Genomic DNA, 16,717 nt, shown 5'->3' with positions numbered 1-16,717 from the left:
TCATGAAGCTCTTTTTTGTGTATATAATTTTTTGTATTTTAGTATATCTTAAAATATATTTCAAAAATATATTCCAGATATAATCTGTATATGTTATATATATTTAAGCCATCCTAGTTCAACTTGTCTTTCTCAATATATCTTTAAAATATTTAAGATACCTTAAACATATTTAAAATATGCTTTAAATATGTATTCAAAATATATAAATTATGTTTATTATAGTTAATATAAATATAGTTGAAAAACCTACTTTAATATGTATTATATCTTAAATATATATTTTTAGGTAAAATGAATTAGGATGGTTGACAAATATATAATATGTGCATGCTAATAAAGTTTACAAACCATAAGGTTTAAATGTATTTCACATATATGTATATTTTAATATCCTATACATATTTTTAAGTAAGGTAGGTGGAGCTAAGATGTTTGAAGAAAACAAGTGAAAAGATGTAGCTCAGAATATGACTCTGAGGAATTCCATGCTATGTGTTTACTTCTTTGACTAAGAGATTCCACAGCTTGATATAAACCCCAAAGAAGTCAAAGTACACAGACATTTCTGTCACCTTCTTTTCAAGCATACTGTAATTCCAAATAGATTGGACCCATTCACAGATCCACCAACAGTGTATTAGTGTAGTGTACCTGACTTTCCTTAATCCTTCCAACATTTTCCATCTTTTAACATTTTCAACACTTTCATTAGTATGATATGAAACCTTATTTCATACCAATTCTTCTTCGTGAACTGACAAGCTGACCTCAATATTCTATTCTCTTACTCTGTTTACATAAGGTGTTCCTCATGTTGGAATGCAATCCCTCTTACCTCCCCCTTTCAAAAACTATGTCCTCTCTTTAAGGATTCACTGACTTTGCAATCACATTAAATTTTTTTCCTACGGTGTTTCAAAGACAATAGTAGAAGTAAAGTGAAGTGAGGGTTTATCCTTCATGAAGCTTTCCATGATCATTCCATTTATCTGTGTCTCATATTTTCTTATGCTAAACTTTGATATGTGTTTTATATCCACAATAGGATGTAAGTTCCTTGAGGGCAGGAGAGAATTTATTTTGGTCTTTGTATTTCCAGGTCCTACTAGAGCGATATGCACATAGACACTTAAAAAATATTTGTTGAATTGAACCAGCCATCAATTATTATTCTATAATAGCTTTAACCAAAGTCTCAGAGGAACATTCTGTTAATTTTACAAATGTGAAATGGAAAAGGGAAAACCATAACATTTTATTACCTTGCTAAATATGTTATAATTTTTTTCTGCAGACTACACATATAATGTATATCCATGTGGATATAAGTATTTTTCTTGTATTTATGCCTAAACTTAATATTATGCCTACTGACTTAACTGTAACAGAATGCTAACATTTATTTTTATATACAGGATAAAGAGAGTCATTCTAAAATTTTTCATGGCATGACAGATTGAAATTGGAGATTTGGAGTCCAAGGACACAGACAAACCCTAGCTCTACTAAACACTTGTTGTGTGAATGTAAGCAAGTCACTTAAGGCCTCACTCATTGGGAAAACCAAGTGGTGGGACTGAATAATAGCTAAGGTCTCATATTTTCAAAACCTACTGTAACCTAAATAAGTTAGAAAATGTGACATGATACTGTCAAGAATGCTTCGTAGACTTTTGTAACAAGTCTTTGGGGTATAGTTACCGTTAAATCTATTTTAAGTATTTTGACCCTAAAGAGCTTTGGGACAGAGCAGGAATGTTTACAACCTGAGACCCAATGGCTTCCATTACTGAACCAATTTTTCTAACATTCTACAAAAGCCTCTGATCAGAGCTTCCCTGATAAAACTGATGCTTGCAGACAGATGCTTCCAGGGTTACCTCCGAAGTCTAGATAGATAGATAGTGCAGGGAATTCAATACACTATAGGGCTTTAGATTTCAAGGAAGTTCACAAAATTTATTACCATTGTATATATGGACATGGACAAAACATGAAGAGCCTATGAGAGGGTAAAGGGTATTTTTACTATATAAAAATTTCCAAGTAATAAAAACTCACCATTCATTATCCATGGCATATCAAAGACTACAATTTTTGCTGAAAGATAAAAGAATGAATAAATTTGATAAGGCTTAATACTTCTAAAGTAATACTAATTATCCATTTCTATCAATCCTAAAAATAATTGGTCAAGAAACTAAAACTAAAACTGGGAAGCTTGCAAACTCGTTGACCTATTAGTAAGTGAAATGTCCAATACAGAACATATAGCACCAACAACACTGGGAGATCCAACATGTCATAATGATATGATTCTAGTACTGTTTCCTGGCAACTTAAATCAACCCTTAGATCTTCTACTGCTGCATTTGTCTTCTAAGTATGAAGAAATGTAAGAAAGGAGTCAGTAGTTAGCAACCTAATGCCAATTAGTGATAAATCAATAAATGGGTGGGGAGAGAAGAAAATAGATTAAAAAGAGGAATAAATGAAGTTAGAGAATGAGAGTAAGAGGGTTCAAGTCAGAGAGGGAAAAAGGGAAAAAAGTATACACAATGTTGTTTATTAGTAGTGAGGGAGAACTGAAAATTGATCTATTAAATTTTGTGGGCCACTGAGCTTTTTGAAAAGTGATTTCCAAATCTGATATCCAAACTGAGTAATATTTTTAAAATATTTATTTAAATCAGTTATGTTATTAAATTCTACTGGTTATTTTAAAATGAGTATGTTCAAGCAAACAAAAATAATTGATATATTTAATATTATGTACTCTAAGAAGCCTATACTTCCAAACACAAAAATATGAGTTTCATACTGAGATGAAGATATTAAGCAGACACTTATAAATGTGAGAAAGGACCAGAAAACATAGAATTATCTTAAGAGTTCAAGTAGAGTTCTTGAAGCACATACCCATATTACAAGAACAAATAATATTAAGATAGATCACTCTAGTTAAATCTCTCAGATAAATTTAAACTAAGTCTCAAGCTTAAGAATTTACAATTACATTTTAAGCATAGAATTCAATTAAAATTCCAAATACTTTAAAAAATTATTTTTAAAAATATTACATGCCTACAAAACTAAATGCTGGCTATAAAAACTTACTTTAAAGTGAATCTAGGTAGTCAATATAATAAATAGAAAATCCTCAAAGAAGACTATCTTAAAACTCTGATAAGATTAACATATGAGTGTGTGTGTGTGTGTGCGTGACTAACTATAAATTAATCTTCCAATTTAATTCAGGTCACTGGCATTCAAATTCATTTTGCATAGGTTCTTTGCTCTTTAATGTGCTTTGGTTACTTTAAATAGCAGTCAAGTACAATTATTCACAAGGTTTCCAAAGTCCTTTGGAAAGCCTAAGACATTACATAAACTATTTCTATTTAAAAAAAAAAACCAAAGGAAAACAAGAAGCCAAACAGTAAATCAACATAGCCTCACAATGACCACTGATACTCACCTATGTGCCTTAATAAATTAAGTGGATAAAATGGAGTCAGGGGAAAGCTAGCATAACTTCAAAACTGTGGGACCCCATGTTGAATACTAGTGAAACTGGCCTTTTGCTTAGACTATGGAGATAACCAGTATTCTTCTTGGAAACAAAGCTGAAAGGAGCTCAGTAACCAGGAGATTATATTACTCAATATTAATTCAAAAAACTGAGTTAGAAAAAGAAAAACGTGATTACATAGAGCTTTCTTCTTATCCTGTGTTTCATGTTAGAGCAATTCTCAGACAGAAGTTGGTAGTAAGTCATACCAAAGCATCTGAGCTACAGGACCCAAAAGAACACTGGTTATGAAAGGTTTTATGCAAGGTTATGCAAGGATTTAGGTGGTTGGCGATTTGAACTTTTAATTTCTTGATCTTTCTATGTCCCCTCTTCCTTTTTAACTTAGCTTAAAAATGTTAGTATTCACTTACTGAAATGATATATGCAATAAATAAAATGAGAAAACCCAAGTTGCTACAGAATTTTTTTTCTTTTAGGAAATTAATGGAAGTTAAAGGACAAAAAAATATGATTTCTAGATACTAGAACCTATGATAAAGAATTTTTTGTGATATTTTGTGGCTGAGGGTTAACTGAAATTTTGTGAAATTCTGTCTATTTTTTCATCTATTTAAAAAAACAAAGCACCAACACAGTATTATATGAAATAGATAATTTTAAAGATAGTTAATTATGATATGCACATATGCATGGGTATATATCCATATATGGTATATGTATAAGCAATGTGGATTTACTTTTATAAAGGATAAAATTCCTTAAAAACTGTTTTATTTTGAAATCTGCGAATATGTAGCAGGTTTGAGGAATATTTTTTTTACCACACAAAAATAAAAACTCCATAGGTCAAACTCCCCCTAATTGCCAAAATATCTTCTGTAGCTAAAGTATATAAAGTCTACAAAAAGAAATCTATTACTTACTGAGGTATTTAGGATAATAAACCTTAAAGCAGTTGATGATGAACCGAACAATTTCCATGTCCTAAAATAAAGATTACATATTTAATAAATGAAGATTTCTGTACTATAAAATTTAAATGTAACCTGTCAGAAGAAAATGAATGTGCTGACCACAAATGAAAAAATGTAATTCTGAGCTATCATTAGATACTCTGGAAAGTATTTAATATTTGAACACAATCTAATCTATCTCATTGTTTGAACACAAATCCCACTCAACTTCCCCATCGGTAAAATATGGATAACATTAGTCATACCTACTTCACAGAACTGTTGTGAGGTGCTCTATGTAAAGTGTGCTATAAACTTTAAAGCTATCCATAAACATCAATTATAATGTAAACAAAGGAAGCCAGATTTAGTGCTGTGTTGAGCTTGATAGTGCCACCCTGAGCAAGGCTCTTGAGTTCTCTCAACTGTAAAATGAAAGACTGGGACCACTCTGGCCCCAAAAGTCTATGATGTCATGTGTGTGTGTATTCCCCAGGAGCTCCATCTGTCCCTAATTGTGCTGTGATGGGAATTGTGATATGTAACTATGAAATATGAAAGAAATATATCCTAATGTATATGTAAATGAATCCTGGATTAATAGTGTCATTTTTAAAAGGTGGCATATGAACTATTATTTTTTGTAAAGTTGGGATTTTACTATAGTGAGTTGCTTTTAACTGGAATATACAATATAAAGAATTTAGATTAAAAATAAATTCCAGTTAATCATAATAAAGTACCTCCAGAATAAACAATCATCTCGATTTGACCTACACCTAAGTATCTCTGCCTTTCATTTTACCATAAGTAAAAAGGAAGGTTCCAGAAATAACTGCCTATGTCTCAAGAGTGAAAACATGGGAATCAATACATTCTTCACAAACTTATCAAATTTATATTTGTCTACCAAAATGAAATAATGTACAACATGAAAGTTTTTGGTAAACATTACATATTAGAAAGAAAATACCAACTTAACATTTAAGCCTCAAAATTTCATTAAATGTAAAAGGCATGTAATTAACTCAAAGTGTTTTAACATGGCACTTTCTTGGATTGAGATCTATGGGACTGATAAGACCACATCTTTGGCATTAGTTATGATGAAAAGTGGTATGTTATCTTGAGAATATTAAAATGAGCAATTCTAGCTCTGGAACTTAGCATCAGTATATCCTGGAGTCATATAAAATATATAAAATGTCACATAATACTTAAAACTCTTGAGATTTTAAAGAGAATATTTTACAAGTTGAAGGATCAAAACAATATTTATTGGTATTGGAGAAAAATTCTTGAGATTACAGTTTCCTACATTAATGATCTGAAATGATGAGAGACTTACAAATAAGACTGATTTTTAAACTTCATTTATGTAGTCATCAATGCCCCGTTAAAAGAAGAATAAAAAAAAAAGTATAACAGCAACCCTCCTACTCATCTGTGTTGACATAACCCTCAAATACTATAAAAGGAGTTGAAAAGTCTTATACCATTAATTTTTTCAAGAAAGCAAATAACTTAAAAATGATAAAATACAGGGGAACTTGGTTGATAAAAGATAATACTACTAGCTAATGAAACTAATTCTCTTCCCTCCCTCTTTAGTGATTAGGTATGAAACAATGACATTTTTCTTGCACCTGGTTTCAAAATGAAAAATATAAAACATAAAATGAGCAGAAGCATAATAACATCTACAAACACCATGAAACCACAGATTTTAAATGTTTATTTAACTTCCCCCAAACTGACACCTATGCCAATGTTTATCTATTTGTACCATTTAATTTAGGTCAGAAACTTATCTTTCTTATGGTCAATCTAGGATGATCAATCTACATGGTTGAGGAAATACAGCACATAGGACACTTTCAAAGAAGACTATCTTAAAACTCCTCCAAGATTAAAATATGAAAAACAAAAACCAAAATATTCCAGCTGATCTCAACTGCCTCTAGGGCATATAAGGTATGTATAAGGCTTGAAGGTAACAGAAGACCCAATCTGATACTTACCAGCTTTATACATTAAATAAGTAAGCACCAGCACCTAGAGAAAAGCTCCTAAGCAAAGCCAACCTGAAAGAATATAGGCACAACTCCTGTCAAATAGCCAAAGGGAGTATGGCCAATTTGCCACCATTAAAGTTTGCTTAGAGAAAAGTAAATTTATATCACAACCAAAGGAAGATATTATCTTTTGACATAAAAAGTCTTTTTTTTTCTGAATCTTATTTCTATTTACCATGTTGACTGGTTAAATATCATTACTATTAGTACAGGTATTTTACTCTAGTATAGCTAAGCAAGAAGACTTTTAGACTAAATCTATTTTGTATAAAAATGTTCTATGTTTTCAAGAAAATCACATAAAGAGGAACAAAATAAATCTTTTGCTTTTATATGTTAAGCTTTCCTATGAAGTCTACCACTTTAATGCAAAACAATGAAACGATATAATAACTGAATTCACTCACTTAGGTATAAATTGCAGTCATAATTTTTGAGAAATCATGGCTTAAGGTAAATCAACTCAGTACTATATCATAGCTATTATTCAGGGTGTGGGGGGAAAGTAAATAAAAGCTTTCCCCTTTATAGCTATAAATTTTACTATATCAGTTTTGATTACTGGAAAATAAGAAAATCCCTAAACATCATGAAATAGACCAATTAACCTAAAAGTTAAAATTATAGTGTCAATGAAAATACTTACTATGTTACTCAGTCCAGTTTCTGACATGTCAAACATCACTGTTAAGGGTTTCCCATTCTCTCTTTTGGCATAACGTTCTAGCCAGAAAGCTACAAGCTTCTTTTTGTCCAAAATAGTTTTATTGTCTTTTGTATGAAACTTCACTCTGAACCAGACTTGAATCAGAAGAAAAAGTAGAAAAAATTTGTAGAAACATTAAAATATTCCAAACACAAAAAGACCACAATTAATGTCATTAATTTTCCCTGACATGCTTTCTATTTCATTTTTCCAGAGATGAAGAATATTATTTCCTTCTAATGAAGGTAGTATAGTATAAAAACACTGTAAAACAAAGAAAAAGTCAACTGAAAAGTATTAAGTGGTAAACTCAGTTTTGCTATGGGCAATTAATGAATTGCTTCAGTACCTTTCAGATAATTCTATTTTAATAAGTTTGAGTAAATTTTTATAACATAAACATATGCTTCTCACCTACTAGTAATTGGAATTCTAACTCTAACAAACATTGCTATTTCAGTAATATTCTCCCAAATAAATAATGTTCTACTTAAGTCAAACTACAACCTCCCAAACACTGATTATTAACATTAAATCATTGCATAATGGTTGAAGTGAAATGACCCTGAAACGACTGAACTAAAAAATGAGTTTTTAGTGGTTTGCAGGTTCAGAAATTGCATCAACAGTGTGATGTGGTAGCTGCCAAAACTTTAGATGTTCAAAAGTCAAAAAAGTGAGCTCAAAATCCACATATACTTACACAATTTGTTCCCCTCTTTGTCATACCCATGTAGATATACAGCACCAACCTCAAATATCCATTTGGGAAGAGTGGATTCACTCAGGTCTAAAAATTGAAATATTTTTATAATGATCAGTGGTTGTACTTTAGGGGCCTGCCTAACTAAAATAGAAAACTTATAAGACAGAGATGATTTTACAAAACAGCTTGAATAAACCTCAGTAATTTTATTCAAACTTATAGTGCTTTGTACATAGTAAACACTTAATAAATGTTTTTTTCATTCATTTATTCAAATTTACAAAGATAAAAAAATCACAAATTTATACTTGGACTAAAATCTTTCAATTACTTAAAGACAATGGAAATGTCTAAGGTAGACTGCCATGGCCTTCAGGATATTACTAAAACAACTTGTATCTACTCAAGCAGCAGAAAAGACATCATTTCAGAGGTGTATCATTAGAAAATGAGGTCAGCTGCTACAGTAAGAGATAAGAGAAGGGTAAGGCCACATGCCACACTAGTGTATTTAACAAGTAACGTTAAATTACCTAAGGAAAGGTTTTCATTATGTTGCATAGACCCACTATGATTTTAAAGGTACTTCCTTCCATTTCTCCTCCAATTTTTTACATGAAGGTCAAGTATTGTGATATATGGTATAGTGTTGTTTCATGCAATGGCATGATAATTATGACCTCCAAATTATGAAAAATAAAAACAAGAGCAGGTAGAATATAGTTTTTATAATAACCGAAGAAAACCACTATTTTCGCTAGCAAGACATGCCACTTTATATGTCAGAGTATCTTCTTCCTTAAAAATTTTAGTCAGTCTCATATTTTACGAAATTGGTCTTCCCAAAATCATCTTATAAAATCCTGCATACTTTACAACCAAAGTCTTACTGTGATCCTAGTTAGTCCGATCTCCTATTCTACTCATACTATACTTCTCTTCTGCCCCTAGTCCCTACTAGGGTTACTTCATCTGCTCTATCTCACCTTTTGCTGATATTCTTATATTTCTATCACTTAGCTCAGTCTACTGCTACCAAAGTATGCCTTCTTGTCTGGCACATTGGGTAAAAGGAGAAGAGCATTATCTAGTTTAAAATTCCAGTTTAAAAATAAGAATTAAAACCATCCATACGTGTATTACCTTGGATCAAGTGGAAACTACTTGTTAAACTAATAGGAGACAAATCTGTAATGGACTCAAGAGCTGAGATAACCCATGGTACCAAGGATAGATAGTGAGGAGAAAATGATTTGAGAGGAGCAATCTAACAAATGTAAAAACTTCTGGTTTACTGTCATTTTCCAAGACCTTGTGAAATTTTCTGCTTTGTGTTATGATATTAACCTATATAAAACCCATTTCGTATCTGAATGAAAAGACTGATTCCAATTCAGTCTACAGCTAAGTGATCCAGAGATAACTATAAATTAATATTATGACTGCCTTTCAGTGCCTGATAACTTAAAACAAAGTTTTCAAATGCTTTACTGTTCTTTAGAACCTACCTCGAATTTATCAGAATTGCAATCAGAATATTTTTTAAATACTTAGTTCTCCTAGACCCATGAAGCTTTATATTTGAGTGACGTTTTAGGGGGGAAAAAAAACTTTATCTTGATTTTATTTGCATAAACATTAGCTTTGTCTTTTAATTAGGACTCTCTCCAAGTAAATTGACACTGTGATTAATGGTCTGGCTTTAGACTAAAGATTTATAATGGGAAAATAATAGGAAACCCAATTTCTACAGTTCTCCAGTTGGCAGAGTTTATGAGCTTACTGTTAGCACTACACTTAAAGTATTCTAGATATGAAAAATCTCATTTTTTTAAGAGGCACTAAAGACACTTAGGGCTGATTCACTTAAGTGATGCTTCCTTGTCTGAGTTGACCATACACACATGAGAGAGCTGGCCTGGAGCTTCTAGTGGCTGTTTTATACTCAGATGACAAGAAACTGAGGGCAGTAATTTGGGCCGACCAAGTGTTAAGAATGGTCTCAGTATCTTTTATGTAAAAACTACTCTAATTTTGTTGGGATGTGGGGTTAGGATACTACACCTGGAAACCTTTGCAATGTTTCTGTGTAAAAATCTTCAGAGCACAACTTTACCTAGAGACCCAGAGCAACTATGGGAACTAAGATGAAGAAACAAAGGGGAGAAAGGTTTTAATGAAACTGAGGCTACAAGTTTCCATTTGCGTGATGACCTTCTCTTGTGCCATAGGACCCTCAGATCACAAGTCTCCGACCACTCAAACCCTGAAGAAAGGTTCCCTTTCTCTTGCAATCATCTGGTCCATAGCATTTTTTTTTGTTTTTTACATATATCACGAGGTACAGGAATAAAAGTCAACCAGCATTTATTAAGTGCCTACTATATCTTTCCCTGTAATGGAAACTACCTGGCTGAGAGAATACTTTTTGCTGTGTGGTGTTCAGGGGAAAGTTAGGGATTCATAAATCAGACATTCCTGTGTCAAGAAGCACCAGTATGAGCCTGCATTAGTTCTCTAATACACAACCTAGACTAAACATTTCATTTCTGCCTTTCTCTGCATAACTTTGCTATATTACTAGCAATCAGGCAAACATTTTTTGACCTGAATCAGCTTACTGACAATGATCTTTCCCTTATTCATGATCCTCCTTTGATCTTATAGATCAAACCCTTTAATGCAGTCCACTGGAGAACCTAATGAAAACTTGCTTACGTTTTCAAGTTTAGGATTACTCGTAGCTTTCTTGTAGGCAATTTATTACTCCTGGCTTCACTGAGACATCTTACATGAAATTTTCCCAAGTCTAAACAAAATATTTATGTCTATATTGTACTTTATATAACCAATGCAAGAAACACTTGCAAATAATGCTAAATAAATATAATACCACAATATATTATCAAAATAATTACATCTGAATAAGCTTACCATTGACAGCAAATTCTTTCCTCCACTGAAAACTTTCATCAATCATCTTCAGTGTTTCTTCTACCACATCATGCCGCCAACACAAAAAACTTTCAACCCAAGCATCATCCTGCTGTAGTTTTTCCACATCTCGCGAATCATATTTATCTGACTTATCTGAGAAAAAAACAACTAATGTCATAAACGGGAAAAAACTGAATATTGCACAATTAGATTTACTGATGTTATAGTAAAATTATTTGGTTATTTGTAGAGGACAGATGAATGTATTAAGTTCAAATGAAAATTCAATTTAAAAGTGTAATGAACATTTTTAAGTGTGGAAGATACAAAATTCTTCAAGGGGTATTTATTTAATTCATAAGATATAGAGCTGGATGGGACTATGAGCCTAATCTGGTCCAACAACCTCATTCTTCAGATAAGACATCAAAAAGCCTAAAGAACTAAGCACCATCTCCAAGGTCACACAGCAATTATCAGAGCTGCTAGCATTCAGTCCTTTGACCTAAGTCCAGTTTTGTTTTGTTTTCTTCCCCAGTATATCATAATGCCTCTCAAGTAGAATTAATGATATGGACTAGTATACTTTTAAAAAATAACACTTTAAATTTAATATCAGCAACTTTGGAAGAGACTAAATTAGTTTACATGTATTCTCTCTCTTAACAAGACTAGAACATTATAACTGAATATTTGATTTTTCCTTTATGCCTAATTATGACGAGGTTACTTCACCGAGCAAACCTTGAATGAAATGTACTTTCAGTTTCATTAAGCTAAATGTTGAGTATTTCTATTTTCATGTATTTTTTTTCTTTTTATCATTTTAAATTGATGGTTTTTGTTTTTATATCACCTTTCCCCCTAAATATACCGTTCTCTCACTACAACACAGGGAATCATCCCTTATAACTTCTATTCTTCCTTTACCTAAGTACACCAGTAATAGTGGTAAAAGGTTCCTAATCTGGTTGTCTTCTTTTTTTTTTAATGGTACATAAACTTTTATATTCATGTGCCTACTCATTTTAAGCATATTTTGGCATATAGTATAAGAAATGGGCTAAATCTAGATGCTCAACTCATTAGTCATGGCCAATAAATATCCTAATTATGAGTCACTATTTCTTCAAAGAATATTTTGCAATTATATTTATATAAGCCTTAAGGGTATTTTGGCAGGTTGATTCTGCATATTTTTTTGTAAAAATCTTTTTACTACTAGAAATAAAAATTTTGAAATACAAGTTTTTCAAAGTCAAAGTTTCAATCACTTAATTTAGATTTATGAAGTTTTCTTATAGCTTTCTTCTTCTGACTAAAATCTGTAACCACTGACATTGCTTTCAAAGATGCTCAAGCTTTTAAATTTGATAAAAAGTACAGGGGCTCCACAATACAAAGTTCTGATCCTAACCCAGTTCTGTTACAGGTGACTACTTAATGCTTTTGAGCTGTGGTTTTTCACATCTGCAAAATGAGAATAATCAGTCTTGTAGTACATTCATCAAAGGCTATTATAAAGCTCAAATTAAACCTAAAGTTCTTTAATGATATATAAAACTTAGCTCTGGTTGCCTTCACTATCCATAAGAACTACACAGTGAGGCTTTACTAGGCAAATCTGATGAATGAAAAGGAAGACCTTAGATTTAGCATCATTTGCCTTTTACTATTTTTCAAATTTCACTCATTAAGAGTTTTATCTTTGTCCCCAATATATATCTTCCCACTGAGTTTATACTAAAAACAAACTAGAAGATGAGATGGTAATTTTTCAGAAACAAAGTAACTAACTAACCCCTTTGGGAGTCAAGAAGAAAAAGGAAACTCAGGCAAAGTGGGTAACAGAAAGATGAAAGGAGCTCCAAAGACAAATTTCATCTATTCAAATTTTGCCCAAGGCCTAGTGGCCTTAAAGCACCTACTCCATCATAGTCTGCTGATGCCTGTTTGAAGAAAGACCTTGAAGAACTTGGGGTTCTTGGGGTTCCAAATCACAGGCTCATGTTATAGATCAATTTATAACAATGGTTTTTTAGTACTCAGCAATAACCTTGAATGGTGTCTCTGACACTGCCAATGCTGCTTTAAGTGCAGTGTGTTAGAAGGTTCCAGTCTTAGAACTTCCATTTACAGGTGTGAATTAGGGAAGATAAATGTAGGCCCATTTCCTCAAGTCTAAAATGGAAATAATACATGCCCTGCCTATCTCACAAGGTTATCATAATGACTAAATGTGATAACATATATGAATGTGTTTTGAAAAAAATTAAATGTACTCAAGCGATATTGCTATCACAATTTACAAATTTATGCATGGTTGTGTTTTCTTGTGCCAAGTAGTACCTCTGATGACCTTATTTTCTTCATCTGTAAAATGAGAGGAGGGAAAGGATGTTAGTCTAGATAACATCTAATGTGTATTTCTACTATTTGGTATTATTTGACTAGTACTCACCAAAGCACTTATTCGTTCATGATGGATAACTTTAAGGAATACCTTTGCTAGATCACAGAACACAAGAGTTCAGTAGTTAATGCTACCCTTAATACGTATAACACTTCACCTGAATGCAAAGCAGTTTTTGCCAGTACAGGGGCTTGGGCAGGTGTTTCTCCTCTTCACTTTTTATGGGATTCTCAAAAGCAAACTTGCTGTCAAGACTACTCATGTCTTATTTTCCCTTCACAAATTTTATTAAATTTTGTAAATGAATCCTATAAGCATTCATTTTGATTGTTATCTATTTATCTTTTAGACGTTAACTTGAAGACTTGGAGTTGGTGAGTACATTTTTAAAATTCAAGACCTTGAACTGGGACATAGTAATGGTTCTACACATGGCTATGTTGGTATATGGTTGAAGTGAAAATGAAAAAAGAGATAACTGAACAGTTTGAACAATTTGTGATCTTAAGGTTATAGGGACTGTCACCATGTACAATGAAATCCTCAAAGATAATGGCAAAGAACAACGTAGGGAGAAAAACAATGAGAAAAATAGACGATTAGCAACAAAGATAAGAGAGTGGAAATAATTGATAACACGGGTTTCAAAAGAAATTGTCCCACTTTATGAAATGGAAAAAGTTTCAATGGATGTGATAGTCTCAGTGTAAGGTCAGGTTTCATATATCCTAAACTAATTCAAAAGAGATTCAGGACTGAGAAGCGACTTTAGAGCTATCTCATTTTTCAAAACCCATTTTACAAACAGGGAAAATAACTTGCTCAATGACACACTACTAGTCAGTCCCAAAGTCTGGTCTAGAATCCATGTCTCTTTGGCTTTTAGTTCATTGTTCTTTTCATTACATCATGCTGCCTTCTCTCAAAATGATATAATAATGTTCTCTGGAAATAGGAATTCAATTTATAGACTCACCAGGCAAGGTTTTGGGAATGTCTGTTTTGCTTATAGTTGGCTGCTTCCTTGTTTGTACTTTCCTAGCCTTGTACTGAAGGATGTCTTTAAAGACACTTTGAGAAACAATATCGTTTTTTAATTAGTTTACTTATGCCTAATATAGAAAATAAAGTACAGTTTAATTTGTTGGTGTCCTCTCATTCCCCTGTGACAGGTAAAATAACTTATATTACGAAAAATGGGAGGGTTCTTGTTTCCTCCCACCTTTTCCACAATAATTTACACAACCTAAATGAGATTTTTTTCCCTCAATTTCAGGTGAAGACCTCCTTCAAACTAATACCTTACTGGTATTCCTTCTATACAACCTTATTGTACCACCTACATCCTAAGTTTGCTAAGATTTCTACATTCCAGACAAATTTTTGCCAGTTACCATTTCTCTCCTCCTTTCTACTCTCTACATCAATGAAAGGCATTTTACAATGAATTTAAGACACTGACACAAGAATTTTTTGGAAGGAAAATTATAAAGATTATACAACAATCTAAAATAAATATCAACACAGGTACACAAGGCATTTAAAATGAATTAATTTTATATCAAACTGCTGTTACATGACAACAATTTTTCAGTGTATGTTTCTATAAACCATACTTCCTACATTTAAAGTCATTAGTGATTTGAAAGATAGCTTTCATACATATATATCTCTGAAACAGGTTCTGGACAGCTCCCAGCTACAATTTTTAGATTCACTAAAGTGTCTGATTACTTAAGGACCTAGTTATGAACCAAAGTCACAAAATTTTACATCTTTTGTCCTATTCTCTGCCCTATTAAATCTACTGTGATTAAATAGACACCAGGTTTACAGTACTGTGAAAAAAAGAAAGAAAGTTTCGAAAGAAGGAAGCAAGGAAAGAAGAAAACATACTATTAGTAGATAGAAACTTAAACATTTAAACATATCCCACATCATTAGCAGGAAAAGAAGTGATTTACTATCTAGATACATCAAACAGTGATTAATATATGATGAAACAGAAAAAACTCTGTGGCTAACCATCACAGAAAAATCTGGTACTGACATGGAGGAGATTTTCAATAGGAAATATAAAGTTGAAAATGCACATTTTAATTCAACAAATATTTGTTAAGCAGCCATTTGTAAGGCAGCATATAAAAAAAGATAAAAACTGATGTAACTCTTGCCTTCAAATAGTTAAAAATCTAACTGGGGATAAGACACTATATGATAAAAATCAGAATGTGATAAATGAATAGGGGAGTTATAAACTTACAAACAGTATGAGAGATCTCAGGAAGTTAAGAATAATTTTACCACAATCTAGTACAATGAAGATAACATTAGCTTTACTGATAATAGATACTATGAGGCTGTCAAGTAAAGAAATACTCTGATTAACTGATACTTAGATTGGTTCAAAGACACTGGTATAAGTTAATCACAATTTCTCAAAAGAGTTGAAGACAGAACTGGGAAGTTACAAAAGAAACTTCAAGTTTTAGGACAAACTCTTCACAAGCCAGAAGCCACTTTAAAGGGCTTTTACCTAGCTTAGTTAAGGTCACTGAAGATCATCAAGGTGTTTCAGTAAGTTATTGTGTCACTCCAAAGGCTGAGTACCAGGCTGAGGCCTTTGGCAGTGACACCTTCCTGTTTTCACTACATCTTACAAATAATATTGGTTGGCTCAAGGCAAAGTAAAAGTCTTAGTCTAGAAAGGATTAGGTTAAGAGGCATATCTAATAATAACTATCATTTATATAACACTTTAAAGTTTACAAAGTGATTTATTCACAATTACCCCGGAGGAAGAGAAACCAGTATAACTTGATTTTACAGATGAAGAAAACTGAAATCCAGAAAGGTTTAAGTGACTTGCCAATGATTACAAAATTGATGTGGGATTTTAATCCAACCCTGCTTTCAAGTCCAGTGCTCTTTCCCTTGTTTAATGTAGCCTGTCTCCATGAACTTGTAAAATCTTCAACATAGAGAAACTGAATCAGCTTTTTCTGCTAAAAGATACAAAGGTAATTTGAAGTTTATATTACTGTCTCTCTACAGTGGATTACTATTATAAATATTTCCTGATTGTATTAATTTTTTAAATGTTACTTCTAGCTTACAAAATTTCTAATCAAAAGCTTTATTTAAAAGAAAATATTTGATGATATTTTTCATGGCCTTCTAAGGCTGCTAAGATTACCAAATCTTTCCTTCAAATTTATTTTACCCTCTAGATTTATTTTGCTTACTTCAAAGTCAGAAACAACTTTAACTTCATATTTTTCTAGAGACCACTTTCAAAGAATATTGATTCTCTAATTGTTAAACTGAAGATGTATGATCAGGAAAGTATATTTCTACAAAATCATAATTACTCTTAAATATATATAGTC

The 16,717-nt window shown here is 32.0% G+C and overlaps 1 protein-coding gene and 1 long non-coding RNA gene across 3 annotated transcripts in view; one reads left to right on the top strand and one right to left on the bottom strand.

Moving 5' to 3' along the window:
* The window catches only part of MOSPD2 (motile sperm domain containing 2), a 41,766-nt gene that overhangs the window by 11,302 nt on the left and 13,747 nt on the right, over positions 1 to 16,717 (bottom strand). For both annotated transcript variants that reach the window (XM_072614328.1, XM_072614329.1), the window contains exons 3-7: positions 10,913 to 11,068; positions 7,976 to 8,062; positions 7,213 to 7,367; positions 4,462 to 4,522; positions 2,065 to 2,103 (exon numbers count right to left, since the gene is read on the bottom strand). In XM_072614328.1, the coding sequence (XP_072470429.1) occupies positions 2,065 to 2,103; positions 4,462 to 4,522; positions 7,213 to 7,367; positions 7,976 to 8,062; positions 10,913 to 11,068 (498 nt within the window). The remainder of the gene's footprint in view (positions 1 to 2,064; positions 2,104 to 4,461; positions 4,523 to 7,212; positions 7,368 to 7,975; positions 8,063 to 10,912; positions 11,069 to 16,717) is intronic.
* LOC140506777 (uncharacterized) lies at positions 1,228 to 15,416 on the top strand. Its single transcript, XR_011968081.1, has 3 exons — positions 1,228 to 2,398; positions 13,678 to 13,702; positions 14,605 to 15,416. It is a non-coding gene; the product is annotated as an uncharacterized lncRNA (long non-coding RNA).

Source organism: Notamacropus eugenii, chromosome 5 (genome assembly GCF_028372415.1).
Source record: "Notamacropus eugenii isolate mMacEug1 chromosome 5, mMacEug1.pri_v2, whole genome shotgun sequence".
Taxonomy (NCBI): domain Eukaryota; kingdom Metazoa; phylum Chordata; class Mammalia; order Diprotodontia; family Macropodidae; genus Notamacropus; species Notamacropus eugenii.
This window is presented reverse-complemented; position numbering and strand designations above follow the sequence as displayed.